This window comes from Dromiciops gliroides, chromosome 6 (assembly GCF_019393635.1).
Source record: "Dromiciops gliroides isolate mDroGli1 chromosome 6, mDroGli1.pri, whole genome shotgun sequence".
Taxonomy (NCBI): Eukaryota; Metazoa; Chordata; class Mammalia; order Microbiotheria; family Microbiotheriidae; genus Dromiciops; species Dromiciops gliroides.
Genome location: NC_057866.1, coordinates 24,066,850 through 24,085,072, shown reverse-complemented (window position 1 = coordinate 24,085,072; position 18,223 = coordinate 24,066,850). Strand labels below are relative to the sequence as shown.

General features: G+C 46.2%; 1 protein-coding gene across 2 annotated transcripts in view; it reads left to right on the top strand.

The window, feature by feature from the left end:
* Positions 1-18,223, top strand: part of DGKZ (diacylglycerol kinase zeta) — a 66,732-nt gene that overhangs the window by 9,492 nt on the left and 39,017 nt on the right. The window contains exon 1 of one of the 2 annotated variants that reach the window (XM_043970862.1): positions 11,591-11,731. The exons of the other annotated variant lie outside the window; for it this stretch is intronic. Coding sequence (XP_043826797.1) covers positions 11,673-11,731 — 59 coding nt within the window. The 5' untranslated portion in view covers positions 11,591-11,672. Of the gene's footprint in view, positions 1-11,590; positions 11,732-18,223 lie in introns of those variants that run through there. 2 annotated transcript variants of the gene reach the window in all.

Below are 18,223 nucleotides of genomic sequence, written 5' to 3'. Positions count from 1 at the left end.
CTGCCTCCCCAACACCTATCATAGACAGAGAGTAGGGGCGTAGCATAATCGATGCACAATGAATTCATCTGAACCCCTACATTTTACCGAGGAAACTAAGTGAAGGGAAATGACTTGACCATGGTCATGCATGTCAGAGCAGGACTCCAACCCAGTTCTTCTGCATCCAGACCCAGCCTTCCATCTACTCTATCCTAGGTAGGTACCTACAAGAGATCTGAGGAGAAAAATTTTCCCTGAGGGCATCAGGAAAGGCTTCCCGTAGGTGTGGCCAGAGCTGAGAGAGTCTTGGAGAAAGCTAGGGATTCTAAAAGGAAGAGGTGAGCAGGAAGGCTATTCCAGGCCATTTGGATTGGAATATATAGAGTTTATAAGGGAGAACCATGCCCGGAAAGGGAACTAAAGCTAGACTTCAGAGGGCTTCCCAGGCCAGGCTGAGGAATCTGTCCGTCATTCCCGACACAAAAGGAAAGCACCCAAGGCTGTTTGAGTGTGAGAGTGACAAGATGAGACCTGTACTTTAGGAAGGCTGGCTAGGCCTAAGTCGGGAGCTTATGAGGGAAAGACAGGAAGCAGAGAGACCAATTAGGAGGTGACTGAGTGAGTGGAGGGAAGGGCACGGATTCTGGAGGGATTTCAGAAATGGAATCAGCAAGACCCAGTGACTGAATATTGGGGGCGAGGGCAGCAGAAGAGTCAGAAATAACCGGAAGGCTAGGAGTTTGGTGAGTGGAAGGTTGGGAGGGTCCCTAGCAGAAATAGGGATGTCTCTATTTCTGTTTTGTTTTGTGAGGCAATTGGGGTTAAGTGACTTGCCCAGGGTCACACAGCTAGTAAGTGTCAAGTGTCTGAGTCTGCATTTGAACTCAGGTCCTCCTGACTCCAGGGCCGGTGCTCTATCCACTGTGCCACCTGGCTGCCCCGGGGATGTCCCTACTTCTATAGATGGGTTCTGTGTTGGGCGTGCTGAGTTTGAGAAGCCTATAGGCCATCCACAGGGAAGGGTCCAACAGGCAGTTGAGTTCTGGAAGGAGACAAGGGGTGGACGCCAAGACTGGAATGGAAATGAGCATTTAACCCATGGGGGTAGATGGTGTCATCAAGGGCAAAAGTATAAAAAGAGAAAAAGAAGGGGCAGGACAGATACTGTTAGGACGACCCTGGCTGGGGGTGGGGGGAATATGGATGACCAGCAAAGGGGACTGAGGAGGGGTCAGAGACGGAGGAAGAGAACCAGGAGAGAGCAGCTCATTTTGGGGAAGTGGAGCCTGGGACTCCTTCCACATGGTCACCTCCCAGGTGATCAAGGTCACTGCACTGCAGTGGAAGTCAGACAGACCCTTCTCCTAAAGGCATTAGTTGCAGACAAATCCCTTCTTCTCTCTTGGCCTCAATGTCTTTAATTATAAAAACGAGAGCTTTGAACCCGATGGTTTCCTAAGGTTCGTTCCAGCTCTGTCTTTGTTTTTATGTTCTTGGGTCTCTTCCCAGTTCTAACATTCTACAACCAGAAGTTCCTTCCAACTCTTGACACTCCTTGTCCTAAGGCCCCTCAGATCTCTGTCGTTCTGTTTTCTAAGCTCCTTCTTGGCTCTGCCGTTCTCTACCAGTTCTGACATTCTAAGGAACATTCAAGAGGACTTGGATTGAAATTTTGCTTCTGGTTCTGCCTGTGCTCATATCAGACCATATAGAAATAATTGTCAACAAACAAGGGTCTCGGGAAGGAGGGATGGATGAAATCAAATGGGAAACACTCACAGGATCATTGATTTTGTGCTGGAAGGGGCCTCAGAGGTCATCTGATCCGACCCCCTCACTTTACAGATTCATTCATTCATTTAATAAGCCCTTATTTAGCACCTTTATTCATGACATTATTCAAGGCACTGTGCTTGCTATAGGTCCTATGGATAAAAAGACTAACATGAAATTATCCCTGCCCCTGAGAAGTTTATCATCTATTGGAAGAAAATAACATTCACACGGACAGAAAATGAAGCATAAATAAGAGACAAACTAATTTCCATTGAGAGGGCACCAGCACATGAGAGATAAGGGCAGACTGCCTATAGGAGGTGATGATATTTGAGTTTTGAAGGAGGTTAGGAATTCCAAGCAGCAGAGGTAAGGAAGGAATCTATTCTCTGCTTGGGGAAACTGAGGCTCTGGTAGGTTAAGTGATTTATCCAAGATCACACAGATAGCTTCTCCTCAAAAGGGTAATGTTTCCTTCAAAAAAAGAAAGATTGATCATTAGAGTTAGGCCACAAGCTCCTAGAACTAGGGTCTTTAAACCTTTCTGTGTCCTGTACCCCCTTGGCAGTCTGGGGAAGACTGTGCACCCCGGTTCAGAATCATGGTTTTTAAATAATTGGAGGAAAAGCTACATTTCCATTAAAGGTTAGTGGAAATAATGATGTAATGTATTTTCTCCATCAAAGTTCATGAAACCCCTGAAATCTATGGGCACGTGGGAATAAGAACCCCTGTCCGAGAGGGCAGAAGTGGTACTGTTTGACTAACTGCATCCTGTGCTGAGGACTATGCTATTTACTACTGGTGTGGCCTTGGGCCCATTCATCTCACCTCTCTGGGACTCAATTTCCTCATCTGTAAAATGAGGGGGTTCCCTCATTTTACTAAATTATCCTTAGGGTCCCTTCTGCCTCTAAATCCTATGACCACAGACAGTGGCTCTGGGCTGGGTGAAGGAAGAAATTGGCTGGAGCTGACCCACACTGCCGTAGAGTCCTGGAAGGCCCAACAGATGTTCCTTGCAGGTTGCACAGTGTCTAGAGGGCTGGGCCTGGAATCAGTAAGACCTGAGTTCAAATCCAGCCTCAGACATTTACTATGTGACCCTGGGGAAGTCATTTAACCTCTGTTTGCCTCAGTTCCCTTATCTGTGAAATGGGGATGATAATAACCCCTACTTCCCAGTGTTGCTGTGAGGATCAAATGAGATAATAATTGTAAAGTACTTAGCACATAGTAAAAGTTATATCAAGGTTAGCTATTTTAAGAAGTTGTTATTATTACTATTATTATCCCACTTTTTGGCCTGAGCTCAGTGGTCCTTGGGAAAGGGAGGAGGGGCCCACTGTTCTGCAAAGGACTGAAGGATGTGGCAGCATGAGGAGACAGAGCGTTTTGCCCTTTCTTGTTGACTGTGAGGGGGGTGGTCACTGGCCACACCAACTGACTCTCTCCTGCAGCTCTGCTGATGAGCTAATGGCCTTAATGAGGCTACACATAAGCTGGTTAATCAAATTTTGTCTCTTTCCAGCTGGCAGACCTGACATAGACACATCTGTCTCCTCAGCTAGGGAGGAAAGCTGGGGACCCCAGGACCGTGAGGGAGGCTTAGAGATCAGGGATGAATGGAAAAAGGAAGGAAAATCAGGTCCGGGCAGGCAGGGTGCTTTGGTGGCTCTCTCAAGGATGGACTGAGCTGCCTTGTTGCCCAGAGCCAGGAAGGCCGGATGTTGGGGGAACCCCTTTGTCTCACCCTTTCCGTTCCTGCAGACAGGAAGTCAGCTTCCCTCCCCTTTGTGAAAACTTCCGGGCACCTACATCCAATTTGATTTGACAAGGATTTATTGAATGTCTATTCCATGCCCAGCCTTGTGCCAGGTGCTGGGGTGGGGGAGAAGAGGTGGGGGAAGGGAAGCCCACAAGAGACAGGGAAGAGAGCCCTGGCCTCTTGGGAAGACAAGTCTGAGGCACCTGAAGCAGAGAACTTTTTCAAAGGGAAACGTTTCTATATGTTGCAGAGCATTTAGGGGGCAGATTACTTGATCAGTCTTAGCAGGGGCTTCTGGAGCAGGAAGCCAGGAGAGAGACCTGTGTTCAAATCTTTTTTTTTTTTTTAAGGGACAATGAGGGTTAAATGACTTGCCCAGGGTCACACAGCTAGTAAGTGTCAAGTGTCTGAGGTCATATTTGAACTCAGGTCCTCCTGAATCCAGGGCTTGTGCTTTAGCCACTGTGCCACCTTGCTGCTCCCCTGCTTGTGTTCAAATCTTGCTACAAACACTATCACAGTCAGCCTGAATAAGTCCCTTCTCCTCTCTTAAACTCACTTTGCTCATCTATAAAATAAGAAAAAGGACATTTTTTTTCTTATAAAAATATAAGTTCAATGTAGGTATTAACTCTGACTCTACCACTAGCCATGTGATCTTGGGCATATCCTCTTCTCTACACCTTTTTATTTTCCCCAAAACAAATCACTTCCAATCAATTGACATTTAGTAATCACGTATTGTATGCTCACTAATGTACTCTGAAAACTGTGCTAAACCCTGGCCCTTGTGTCTTGATTCTAGACAGATGAAGAAATGAGGCACAGATAAGGGAGTGGTTTGCCCAAGGTCACACAGCAAGTTAGTGACAGCGATAAGTTGATGCTGCTCTGCAATTCTGTGATTTCTGGTTAGAGAGGGTGGAAGCTGAGTGGGACCTTGAAGGTGGAGTAGGAATTTGAAAAGATAGAAGAGTTCTGGAAAAGAATTTGTAGTTACTCATTTGTTCTATCAGCACGCCTAAATTGTTCATATTCTGACCCAGTAAATTCACCACTAGAATTGGATACCCCAATACCCCAATATGCCCACCCCTAGTGTACATACACCCTACTACTGGGCATATGCACTCATCTGCCCCAATGACAGAAAGAAAGGGATGTGTTACAAAATATCTGTAGCAGAACTCTTTGTGGCAGCAAAGAACCGGCAGTGAGGTCAGGAGGACCTGAGTTCAAATCTAGCCTCAGACATGTCCTAGCTGGGTGACCCTGGGCAAATCACTTAACCCCAAATGGCCTCACCCAAAAACAAACAAAAAAAAAAGAATGTAACCGATTATTATTATACTGTAAGAAATAAGAGAGGGGATGAATTCAGACGACATAGGAAGACTTGGGATGCAATAGAAGAACTCAGACCAATTCAGTGACCAGCCTTGACTCAAAAGGACTAATGATGAAACACAGCTACTGCCTCTTGCAGAGAGGTGGTGGACTATGGGTACAGAAAGAGGCAGACATCATCAGAGATGGTCAAAGTGCTTGGCTCTACTTTTTTGTCATATGACAAAAAAAAAAAAAAGGGATTCTGAGAAGGGTTATTGGGAAGCACTGGGGGAGTTTGTTTCATTTCTTTAATCATAAAAGTTTTTTATTATTTTCCAGTTACATGTAAAGATAGTTTTCAACATTTGTTTTCATAAGATTTCTAGTTCCAAACTTTTCTCCCTCCCTCCCCCCTTCCCAAGACAGAAAGCAATCGGATAGAGGTTATACATGTACAATTACATTAAACCTATTTCTGCAGTAGTCATGTTTTGAAAGAAGATTCAGAACAAAAGGGAAAAACCTCCAAAAAGAAAAAAAGAAGTAGAAACAGTATGGTTCAATCTGCATTCAGAATCCACAGTTCTGTTTTCTGGATGTGGAGAGCATTTTCTATCCATCATGAGTTCTTTAGAACTGTCTTGGATCATTGTACTGCCTGAAAAGAGCCAAGTCGGGCAGCTAGGTGGCACAGTGGATAGAGCACTGGCCCTGGATTCAGGAGTACCTGAGTTCAAATCCAGCCTCAGACACTTGATACTTACTAGCCGTGTGATCCTGGGCAAGTCACTTAACCCCCATTGCCCCACCAAAAAAAAAAAAAAAAAAAGATTATATGAAAAGAGCCAAGTCTATCACAGTTGATCATCACACAATGTTGCTGTTACTGTGTACAATGTTCTCTTAGTTCTGCTCACTTCACTCAGCATCAGTTCACTTAAGCCTTTCCAGGTTTTTTCTGAAATCTGCTTGCTCATCATTTCCTAAAGTACAATAGTCTTATATTACATTCATATACCAAAAAGTGTTCAACCATTCCCCAATAGATGGGCATTCCCTCGATTTCCAATCCTTTGCCACCACAAAGAGAGCTGCTATAAATATTTTTGTACATGTGGGTCCTTTTCCTTTTTTATGATCTCTTTAGGATACAGACCTAGTAGTGGTATTACTGGGTCAAAGGGCATACACAGCCTCACAGCCCTTTGGGTGGGAAGCATTGTTTAAAAGCATCAATAAAACTCTGTGTGCCTGTGTTTAAGAAGTGAGGAAAGGGAGGCTGCTAGGTGGGGCAGTAGATAGAGTACTCGACCTGGAGCCAGGAAGACTGGAGTTCAACTCCAGCCTCAGATACTTATTAACTGTGTGACTCTGGGCAAGTCACTTAACCCTGATTGCCAACAACAACAAAAAGAGAGAGAGAGAAGTGAAGAAAGGGAAAGGAGATAATATGAACAAAGCTCAGGAGGAGGAGGAAGAGGCAAGAATAAGCAATTACTGGTTCAAAGGAGAGTCAGGAAGCAGCTAGGTGGCAGAGTGGATAGTGTACTGGCTCTGGGGTCAGGAGGACCTGAGTTCAAATCCCAGCCTCAGACACTTGACACTTACTAGCTGTGTGATCCTGGGCAAGTCACTTAACCCTGAGGGGAGGTGGGGAGGAGAGTCAGGAGATAAGCCTGGAAAGAATGGAGGAATTAGATATTAAGTGACCTGCCTAAAGTCACACAGATGGTAAATGGCAGGTAAGGATTTGAACCCAGCTGTGCTGCTTTTCCAAACATGGTCCTCAGATTTACTCCCTGTGAGACTTTGGGAGAGCCTCAGGCTTCAGTTTACTTATCCGTAAAATGGCCTCTTAGGTCTCTTCAAATCTAAAATCCTCTGATCCTCGTTAAAGGTAGTCATCGGCAAAGAGGATTCAGATCATACATTCATGGGTTTTAGAGCAGGAAGACACCTTGCAAATCATTGAATCCACGATGGGAAAGTGAGGCACAGAGAGGTCGCTCCCTTGGTCAAGGCCACACAGCCATTGAGTATCTGAGGTAGTTTGGAAATCCAGGTCGTCCGATGGAGGCTCTGAATGACTAGGAGGGGAGTTGGGTTCAGCTCTTTTTGAGGACAGAGTGTGGTGCCCTGGTACATTTCCTTTCCCAAACTCCCCACTCGATAATCCAGGGCCAGAAAAGTGGAGCAGCCTTTTCCCCAGGGCTCCAGCAGAGCCCAGAATAATTCTTTTACCCAGATTCTTGCTGTGCCTTTTTGGAAGAGTTCTGAGAGGCCCTCAGCTCCCTCGTGCCTGGCATTGCTGCCTTCCAAGGGCACTTGCTCCTTGGTCCCTTTACCCTAAGGCCTAGGCCTCAGACCTCAGGAAAACTGGGGTCTGCTGCTAAGAAAAAGGGAGGGCATCCCCAGCTGGCCTCACTTGGGCACTGGCCCAGGTTCTGGTCCCTGTCTTTTCCCTAAGCCTCCTGTCTTCCTGGGCCCCTCCTAGAGCCTCATTTCATGAAGATTCAAAGTGAAAATTAAATTAGGCCAGTTTCCTCTGTCTAACTGTTTTCTGCTGCTTTTAAGGGTGACTGGGAGTGTTCCAGCTACCTACAGTACCTGGGCAGAGGCAGTCGGGGCAGCCCTGGAAAACAAGAAGAATATAGTAGTGGTTGGAACACCACAATAATGATGCCAACAGCAATAATAACAACACTAACATTCATAGAGCACCTTCATGCTTCTAAGCCACTTTATAGATGTTATTTCATTTGATCCTCACAATTCTAAGAGGTAGGTGCCATTAGTATCCCCATTTCACAAATGAGAAAAACTGAGGTTAAGGTTCTTGCTCAGAATCACAGAGCTAGTAAGTGACTGAGGCAAAAGTCCAGTTCAGGTTATCCAGACTCCAGATCTCTTTTGGTATTTGTTCTACCAAATTGCCTCCCCACTCACGAAGACCTGAGTGGCCTCGGACACTCACTAGCTGTGTGACCCTGGGCAAGTCACTTTACTTCTTATTTACCTAATCTACTAGAGAAGGAAATGGTGAACCACTCTAGTATCTTTGCCAAGAAAACCCCATGGACAGTATTGGTGCTCTGTGTACCACAGGACATGACCAAACGACTGAACAGCAACAGCTGCTGTTGAGACGATGGTACTTTAAGGTTATAAATTGCTCTTCTTCACGTGTTCAGAAGGTAGGATAAGTATTGTTATGCTCATTTTACAGATGAAAAAACTGAAGCTCAGAGTGAAGTGGGGTATAATAGAAATAGCACCAGATTTGGAAGAATTGGGTTTAATTACCGTGTCTATCACTTACTAGCTGTTTATGATCTCAGGTGACCTGACCCCAGAGGCCTTGGCCAAGTCCTTTCATCTCTCTAGGTAAAACAAGGGAGTAGGATGAATGATTCAATATGGGTCTCCTGACCCCAAGGCCAGCTATTGATTTGGTTAGGTTTTATTTTTTAATTTTTCTTTTTTTTCCCCAGCCTCTTTTGTTCCCCACCCCCCCCCCTCCAAGCTAGCATTCCTGGAGAGGCCAAACATGGGTTTTCTCTTCATCTTTCTTCATCCTCAGAGGTGATTAGAAGAAGCAGAAGGCATGCAAGGTAACACAGGCCCCACCTCTGCCCAAGTCTCTCTCCATGGTTCATGCAGAGACTTGGGGTTAGAGCAGACAACTATGCTCAGAGCATCATAGTTGGGGGCCAAGCCATTCAAGCACCAAATAGGGATTGCTAATGCTCCAACACAGCTAAATGCCTTACTGGGATTCATGTCTGGTTCCACATTTGATATCAGCTAAGAGGGCTAGATCCAGAGTCAGGAGTCCTGAGTTTGAATCCCAGCTCCATCTGCTGCTTAGTGGGGGATTGTATACAAGCCCCTTCCCCCTGAATCATACAAGAATGTGAGCCTGAGGCTTACTTGGCTGTGTGGTTTTGGGCAAGTCACACAACCCTTCCGAGATGCAATTTCCTCATCTGTAAAATGGGGGCAATAATCTCTGTACTACTTGTTTTCCTCAATTGTTGTGAAGAAAGTACTTTATGAAGCTTTTTAAAATTTTGGTTATTGTGGGGGACTCCAGGATGGGGAAATTCCCTTCACCAATGCAGATTGGCAATTCTTCAGTGGTTTATAGGCTTTTCCTCCCTTTTAAAAAAAATTATTTTTCCCCCAATTATATGTATAGCTTATAGTTTTAGAAGGTTTCCTGGGGTGCTGGGAAATGAAGTGGCTGGCCCCTTACACACCCAGGTTATCCTGACTCCAAGGCCACAACACCATAAAGTCTCTCTTATCAACCTGATAGTTCTACAATATGAGTTTTTGTTATCATCACTTCTATTGCCTAGCCCTACTCCCCCACCCAGTAGATCTGCCTCTTCCCAAACTCTCCAGGGGCAAAGAACAGCTTTCAGAAGGAGGCAGGGCAAAAAGAATCTTTACTCTGTAAGGTTGTGATTCCTTCAGAGGACAGGGGCTGCCCCATCCAGGGTTCTAGCTTTAGTTCTCTAACTTAGGAGAACCTGACCAATGAAACCTCCCCCAGTGCCAGAATGGCTCTTCCCCCAAGAAGGTCCTTGACAAAGAGAGGTTTCCTTCTGTGGTAGCAGAGAACTGGAAACAATAGATGCTCATGAACTGGGGGGAGGGGTGGCTAAATAAACACAAATGTCATGGAACATCTCTGTTCTGTAAGAAATGATGAGCATAATGAATATAGAAAAGCAGAGGAAGACTTCTGTGAACAGATGTGAGGAGAAAAAAGAACCAGGGAAATAATATACATAATGACTACAACAGACAGTGTAAGTGGAAAGAAGCACCACAAAACAATGGAAACAATGTTTTCAAAAAATGAAGAACAAGCCTGGCCCCAGAAGAGGAGATAAGAAAATCATTCTTTCACAGAGGTGGGGGTCCAGAAATATAGAACACTGTATATGGCATCAGATATTTTCTCTTATGTTGATTGATCTTGCTGATTGTATTCTCTTCCTCTTTTTTTTGGTGAGGCAGTTGGGGTTAAGTGACTTGCCCAAGGTCACACATCTAGTAAGTGTCAAGTGTCTGAGGCCAGATTTGAACTCAGGTCCTCCTGACTCCAGGGCCGGTGCTCTATCCACTGGGCCACCTAGCTGCCCCCTATTCCTCTTTTAAAAGAATGCTTTCTGGGTGGGCCAGTGGTAAAATGAGGGAGTGTGTGGTAGAACAGACAAAAATGAATTAATTTGGGGGGATGAATCCTTTGAACACATCATGCTATGATTTCAGAGTTACTGGTACTTCCCCTGATGAGGATGTTAATGTTAATGTTAATCTGGGTTCAGATCCTGGCTGGGATGCTTCCCACATGTGCAAGTTTGGGCAAGTCACTTCCTTTCTTGGGGCCTCAGTTTCTTCATCTGTAAAATGAGGGGGCTGGACAAGCTGGTGTCTGAGATCCCCTTCAGTTCTAGAGCTCTGACCCCACCTTCACAACAGCTCCTTGCTGCAGGAGCTGCAGCAGCCTGAAAGTGGGGAGCAGCCCCTCAATTCCTCCAGACTGAGCATTCAAGGAGAGACACACCAGCCATACTTGGCCTTAAAGCCTTTCCAGCTCAGCAAGACCCGCCCCGGCTAGCCCTGCCATGATGAAGCATCCGGGGAGATGTTTTAAGAGAGGAAAATGTTACCTCTGGGCTGTGGCCAGGACACAAGGGGCAAAGGCAGTGGGCAAAGCAGGAGAGGAGCTGAGGTGGAAGCCTGCCTCTGCTCATTACCTACCTGTGTGATCTCGGGCAAGTTTTCGACTTTCTGGACCTCAGCGTCCTCTATTGAAGAAAGGAGTGTGATTAGATGCTGTCTAATGTCCTGGGAGGCAGTGTGTTTAGAGGGAGGCAGAGGACACAGGTTCAAATCCCATCTCAGATTCAATCAGGGGTAAGTCATTTCCTCTTTCTGGGCCTTATTCCACCCTCTGGAAAATGAAGAGGGTTGGTTGAGGTGGCCTACAACAGCAGCACTCAGAACAGATTTGTGTGATTTGGGGCGAGTCACATCGCCCAATCCCGGTGTCACTTTTCTCATCTGTAAAAGGAGATGAACTCTAAGATCCCCTTCAAGTTCTGAATCATATCACCCAGGAAGGAAGGAGAAAGAGTGGTGTGCCCCAAATTCGATGGCTTATGGACACCCCCCCCAGGCTCATCGATCTGGAAACCTCCTGGGGAGTGTGGGGAGACTGATTGAGTGGCACCTCTACCCAGGGAGCTCCTGGTGAGATTGAGAGGCTGAGAGGTGACCGGGGTTGGGAGAAGAGGGAGCTTCAGGAGACCCCAGCCGTTTGCCCAAGAATGTCATGGGCTGGCTGGGCAGGGCTGGGCTGGGCTGGGCAGGTAGTAGCTCCTCCAGCTGCTTTGGCCCCGGGCATCGTCTCACGAGTTGTGCAGAGGGCTTGTCCTCACCTGCCCGGCAGGGTCTGTGCAGCTTCTCAGCAGCCGGTCCGACGGGAGGGGACGGGAAGGCACTAAGTGAGAAGGAGGTGGAGGGGCGCCTGTGGTCAGCCCTTGAAGGGGGCGGCTGGCCTCTTACGGTGCCGGCCCCCTGCTCAGGAAGTGCCGAAAGAGGAAGAGTGTCGCCACTACCGCTGCTGCTGCGGGGGCAGGATGAGCGAGCCGGGGGTGGCAGTGGTCGGGGCTGCAGAGGCGGCGGCGACGGCGGCGGCGGCGGCAGCAGCGGGGGCGGAGGAGGCGCTGGGAGAGGACGGGATGCGACCCCAGGGTGGCTGCTGAGCCCGCACCATGAGGAGGGGGGAGCAGCCAAGCAGATGTGGCGCTACCGCTCCTGGGACGTCCCGCAGATGCCCGCCCAGGGCCCCGACACCCAGTAGGTACCCACAGGAAGAGGGCGAGGGCTGCCCTCACGTACCAGTGGGCACCTCGCCCGGATGGTGGGGTGGGTGAAGTAACCTGGGAGGGGACTGTTCTGGGAGGGAAGACGTTCCTCAGAGGTCTCAGTATCCTGGGCTTTGAGGGGCCGCGGGGGGACGCCAGAAAAGGTCTCATGGCAGGGAATGAGGATGATGTGGGGTGGCCTTCAGAGCGGCACTGAGATCCTCAAGGGCGGCCTGGGGGAGGGTTCACGAGACTGGCAGATCTCTGCAGAGAACACTCCTCCGTGAGCGAGAAGCGCTCTGAGGCCCAGGGAAATGAAGCCACTTGCCCGAGGTCACTCAACTAGTAAGTAGCAGAGCCTAGAATCGAACCCGGGGCCTCTGCCGCGGAGCCAGGGCTTACTTCCAGCAGAGTGCCGAGACCCCACTGTCTTTAGTCCCCTCTGTAGACTCAGGAAAAAACAGCCGAGAGGGGCTATTGTGTAACTTCCTCAAATGAGCCCATGGCCTGCAAACAGCCCTGGGCCCTTGCCGGACTCCCCTCCTCCCAGCCCAGCCGGCTGCCCATCTGCTTGGGTGGGGGGCACCTCCCTCCCTCTTTATGATCCATCCAGCCCCTTCCAGTCAGGGCTTCCTAAGGTCTCAAGGGAGCTCAGATTGGAAAGCAAGGATGGTACTGGGGTGCTAGGCCCTGGGAATCACCAGAAAAGGGGGGTACTCCCCATGGTATGGGAATCGGGAAACTGGGAAATAAGCTGGTAAGAACCACAGGGAGGTGGACAGGAAAGTTAAAAGTAACACAGGATGTGGCTTTGCTGGGGAACCAGCAAACCAGTCCGGGAAGGCCACTGGTTGGGGGAAGGGGAAGGGGAAAGGGGAGAGGAGCCTCTGGCTCCAGGAGTCTGCCCACCCTTCAGAGCCTGCAGGAGTGGCTGTGTCATAATGTCCACTGGAGGCTTTCCCCATAAGCACAGGATTCTGCAAAGCGCTCCCCCAGCACCCCCCATATGAAGCTCTCTAAAGCATGACCCCCAGATAGCGATCAGGTACTAGTCTAGAACTCTGGGAGGGAGGGCAAACTTGACACTTCCTGGCTGTGTGACTCTGGGCAAGTCACTTAACTTCTCTCGATTTTCTCCTCTGTAAAATGAGATTAGACTAGGTGTTCTCTAAGGCCCCTTCAAGCTCTGAATATATAAAATGAGGATGATGGAGAGGGAGGGAGGTGGGGATGTGTGAATATGTCTGTATAAGGGAAAGAAGCCCTGCTTTGCTTGTGTGAATTCAGTGCATATGTGCGGTGACTATTAACAATGGCAGTAACCAAGCATAGAAATAGGTTCTTTTTTGTCTCTCCTTTTTAAAAATTGATAAATGTCATTTTGTCACATCCTGCCAAATGCCACCATGCTCATAATAGAATTTCCCACAATGTGCAATTTTAGAAAAAGCTAAGCAAAAAAAAAATTTAATTAAAAAATGAGTGAGACCAGTGATTCACGTGACCTTACACTTCAGCAGTTTCCAGATTGTTAAAGGAAGGGACTGTGTGTGAGATAAGTTAGCCGGGCCATAGTTTTTATCTGAATTGTGTTGCTGTTTAAAGTTACCTTCATTTACACAGCAGTGTGTAGTTGCAGCGATTGCTCTGGAGCAGTTTCTTCTTTGTGATTTGATGAAACCTATCCTTGCCCACCGTGAAACTCCCCACTGTCCTTTGGAATGAGCTGCAGCTTTGACCCCTTGAGGTCATGACAGTTTCATGATTCAAAGCTGCATAGAATTGGCAGAAAAATGATTTCAGCCCTTTGAGGTCTCTGTGGCTTCATTACTGTGGATACCACCCAACCCCCAACCCCTCCCCCCCCAGGTGGTGACCTCCAAGTGCCTTCTCATTGGATGTGATTCTTGTCTATGGCCTCCTCTAGATATTTCCCAGCATTCCCCTGCTTCAGGGATTCTCTGAACTGGGGCCTGGTCCATGGATGGATTTCAGGGGGCCCATGAACTTGGAAGGGGAAAAAAAAACCCTGCATCAGTCTTTATTTTCACTAACCTCTAACTGAAGTTGAGCATTTCCTCCCATTTTGAATTAATTTTTTTTTTCCGAGAAGGGATCCATAGGTTTCATTAGATTGACAAAGGAGTTCTTGACACACACAGAAAGGTTAAGAACCTCGGTTCTCAATCTCTTGATATTTGGAGCATGGGGGCAGCTAGGTGGCACAGTGGATAGAGCACTGGCCCTGGATTCAGGAGGACCTGAGTTCAAATCCGGCCTCAGACACTTAACACTTACTAGCTGTGTGACCCTGGGCATGTCACTTAACCCCAATTGCCCTGCAAAAAAAAAAAAAAAAAAGATATTTGGAGCATGCCAGTGGCATTCACAGGCTGTCTGTCACTTATCTTTCAGTTTGTCCTTGTGACCGGTCCCTCTTCATGGCCAGACATCCATTATTCTGATGACCTTTACAGTGTCAGTAATACCCACTCACACCTTCCATATACCTCACCCGCCGTTGCCATTTGGATGGTACAAGCTGTCGTTGTCGGTGTGAGAGCTGAAAAGCTCAGAGTACAGATTGAGACTGATTTTTGGTTTTGGGAATTTGTTTTGCTTGACTATATTTCTTTCTAGCAGGATTTTTTTTTTTTTTGCTTTCTCCTACGAAGGGGTGGGGAACTAGGGAATGAGGATTTAAAAATAAAATAAAATTTGATTTACAAAACTATCAGTGTGAAGATGGTGCTTTGCTTCAGGGAAAAACTAGGGGTCCTTGAAAGCACCACAGAGTTTCCCAAATGTAACCTAACCTTTTTTCCTGCTCCCCTTTGATTCTGGGCCTAACTCAGTGTCTGTGCAAGATGGGTAGATATGGATATGGAAATGAATATAGACATAGACATAGACGGGCCAGCCCTACGGGCTGTCCATGTAGCTGCACATCAATGAGTAGACAGTAGGTCTTCTTCACTTGTTTCCTCCATCTGGGTTGTTATGCTGAACCCCTCTGAGTGACTTGTCCAATGTCTCAGGCCTTAAGTCCATCTGGAGAACTTCACATCTATAGGGAATCCATCTTCCATTTGGACTCTGTGTTGGTTACAGTCCATGCCAGCAGCAAAGACCTTTAATAAGCATGTTTGCATGTTTTTTCTTGATCGTAATAGTTGGAGCATCTTTCAAAGTTGTCTCTCTTGTTATATATTCCAATAACTAGCATTTGAAGCTAAGGTCATGTTGGAGAAGAACATTTAAAGGCATGCTTCACTTTTCCAAACCAAGTGCTTGGTCTCGTCTCCTCTTTCAGCTATTTAAAGGACTATGCCTTCAGCGTCCTCAAAGTTTTGTTGCCTCCAGCATGGACCGTGGTCCCTGCTTTGTATCCATAGTCTGGTCTAGGTGCTTTTCTCACCTTTGTTTTCTTTTGTACCATTTCCAAGCCCTGGTTCCTAATGCATCGAACTGGAGACCGGACTAACTGGATAAACATATTGTGTCCCCTCTGTCATTGAGGGAAAAAATGGTTTGCTTAGATTGTTTCTATTTTTAACTGTTCCTTGTTCTCCTTCCGGTTTCATCTTTAATTCCCTCGGGACAATTTGGTATCTTGCCAAGCTTTCTTTAAACTTGTTTTTTCTCCATTGCTTCTGTTTAATGAATTGATACTACTCATAATCCTCCACCATTTACCTCCATAGAATTTTAGGAATTAGTTTATGTTTTGAACTTACATTGCCTTTGACTGTCACATCTCAATATTTAGCAAGAAGACAAATGCTAAGCTTTTTTGGGGGGTCTCCTAATTATAGCAATAGATTTATAACAGTTAAACTTGTTAAGGAAATCACAAGAGTCGCTGTCAGGTTCTGTTCTTTTATCCATTTCCCACTTTTTGTTAATAGCTAATTTAAATAGGTCAGGTTGGAGTTTTCTAAGTCACATGACATCTCCTCTCATTTTTATTCCTTCTCCTAATTGATTTTGGTCTTTGCTCTAATAAGTTGATGGTCTGTCTGTGTGTAGACAGTATGTAGGCAGGTGAGATGCTTTTGTTTTATGTATAAGCCTTTGGCTTGTCTTATTTCTTTTGTTTGGTTTGGTTTGGTTTTTGGTTTTTGGTGAGGCAATTGGAGTTAAGTGATATGCCTAGGGTCGCACAGCTAGTAAGTGTAAAGTGTCTGAGTCCAGATTCGAACTCAGGCCCTCCTGAATCCAGGGCCAGTGCTCTATCCGCTGTGCCACCTAGCTGCTCCTTGTCTTATTTCTTATACCTGAAATATTTCCTAACATATTTTTCTCTACCCTCCCCTAAGCCCAAGGGTATCATGAGGCTGAGATGAGACAAATGAGTTAAAGCATTTTACAAACCGTAGAGCACTATATAAATGTCAGTTATCATTATTATTATTATTAACCTCCAGTTACCAGATCTCCAGTCTGGAGATGACTTCATCACCCATGCCTTCTACTGCACTCCAATTGCACTCAAGCAATGTTTATAGAGCAGTTAAGTGTGCCAGAAAATGTTTAACAACCAGGCTCTCCAGAAAAAAACCAAACCTATGCTCACATGAGTTTAATCTTCATTATGAATTATTTCTTAAGTTTAAACAATCAACAAAACAATAAATTAAGCACAGATTTGCAGCAATTGCTGATTTCTGGTGTAAAGGCAATTGTTAGAGTTGGGCCTGGCAGACCCTTGCCTTTGCCCACCTTGTATTGAAATCCCTATCATGGGAATTTTTTATTTCTCTCTGTTGACTCAGGCCCACAATTTTGCATTAACTAAAAGTCTCTTTAAATATTAACCTTTCCTGCACAAAAGTTGTCCCACAGAATGTAAAGTTTGTACTTAAGAGCCTTAGGTATTCCTTAGATAAGAAGCCAGAAGAATCTCAGCTGTCCCTGACTCCTTGGCAAATCCTGTTTCTCAATCAGTCTATTTGTGAATCCTCTAAATGTAATTTAATCTGTTACCTGACTTAGTTTACCTGTAGAGTTTGTTTGATGAGGTTTGTTTGCTTAGGGGTTGTATGAGATTATACGGGGGCAGCTAGGTGGCGCAGTGGATAAAGCACTGGCCCTGGATTCAGAAGGATCCGAGTTCAAATCTGGCACTTGGCACTTACTAGCTGTGTGACCCTGGGCAGGTCACTTAACCCTCATTGCCCAGCAAAAAATAATAATAATAATAATAATATTATATGACTCTGCTTCCCTAAGTCTGTTCAACTCTTATGACACTGAAGGAAGTATTAGACTCTGGATCTATCTTCTCTTCAACACTTATAGCCTAAGAGGAATGTACAAGACTTCAATATGTAAATGAATTCTTTCTCCTCACTCTGGTGAAGTTTTGCCTAGGAGAAGCTTCGTCAGAATCTTCGTGATTGTTCAGCTTTTCTCTGAGGCCTGAACCCAGGTTTGAGCATAATGATAAAACCTAGGTTTTTACCTTCATAATTTCTGCATCGTGGTCAAGATATACGTGGTAGTAGTGGCCCATCACATGAACTCGAAGAGGGGACATTTCTCTCATAACATTATCAAGTACTAGGGTATGCATTGATTTAACTTGGAGCCTACTCAGTTCTTTTTAGAAGGTCAGGACTATTTTATACTCTAGTCCCTAACTCGAATGGACCCTCCCCTTTTTCATCCATGGTCCAATTACTCAAGGGTTACAATCTACGCGCAAAAACTAGCTAATCAGAACACAGTATTCCCACCCCTCTTCCTTGTATGGCCATAACTCAGGAATGGACCTTATACTTCCTTATATGGACACAACTCTGGAGCGGACCTTATTGAGACCAGGGCTCCTTGAACCATGTGACCTTGCTAACCTGAGGGATGAGGAGGGGATCTGAGACCTTTGTCCTACAAACAAGTCAGGGGGAGTATGACTGACTGTTATATCCACATTGAGAGGAGACAACTACCCATTTCTCACAGTGATGAAAATGAGATGTCAGGAGTTCCTGGTCACCAGTCATAGTCAAAAACCCCTATGCTTTCCAATACCGCTGTCCCGCTCCCTCCCCCACTTTTTCTTTTACACTTTGCTACTGTCATCACCAAAGCAGAAGGGGTCAGTTTTGTCTTCTTTGTTTCATAGGTTGCCATGTTAGACGAGTTCATCACTAAGTGGCCAGACCACTGGGTACTGAGCTTCTCTGTACCCAACTAAGCTGGTTCTCAAACAAAAGACATCCTTTATTACTAGAATCAGATTGAGGGCCTTCCCAGCATCTTAGAACCTCTTAGGCTCATGACTCACTGGTATGGTCTTCAAGAATTATACTCAGGGGGCAGCTAGGTGGCGCAGTGGATAGAGCACCAGCCCTGGAGTCAGGAGGACCTGAGTTCAAATCCGGATTCAGACACTTAACGCTTACTAGCTGTGTGACCCTGGGCAAGTCACTTAACCCCAATTGTGGACCTAGTTCATTGCCCACAAGCTATTTTTTTTATC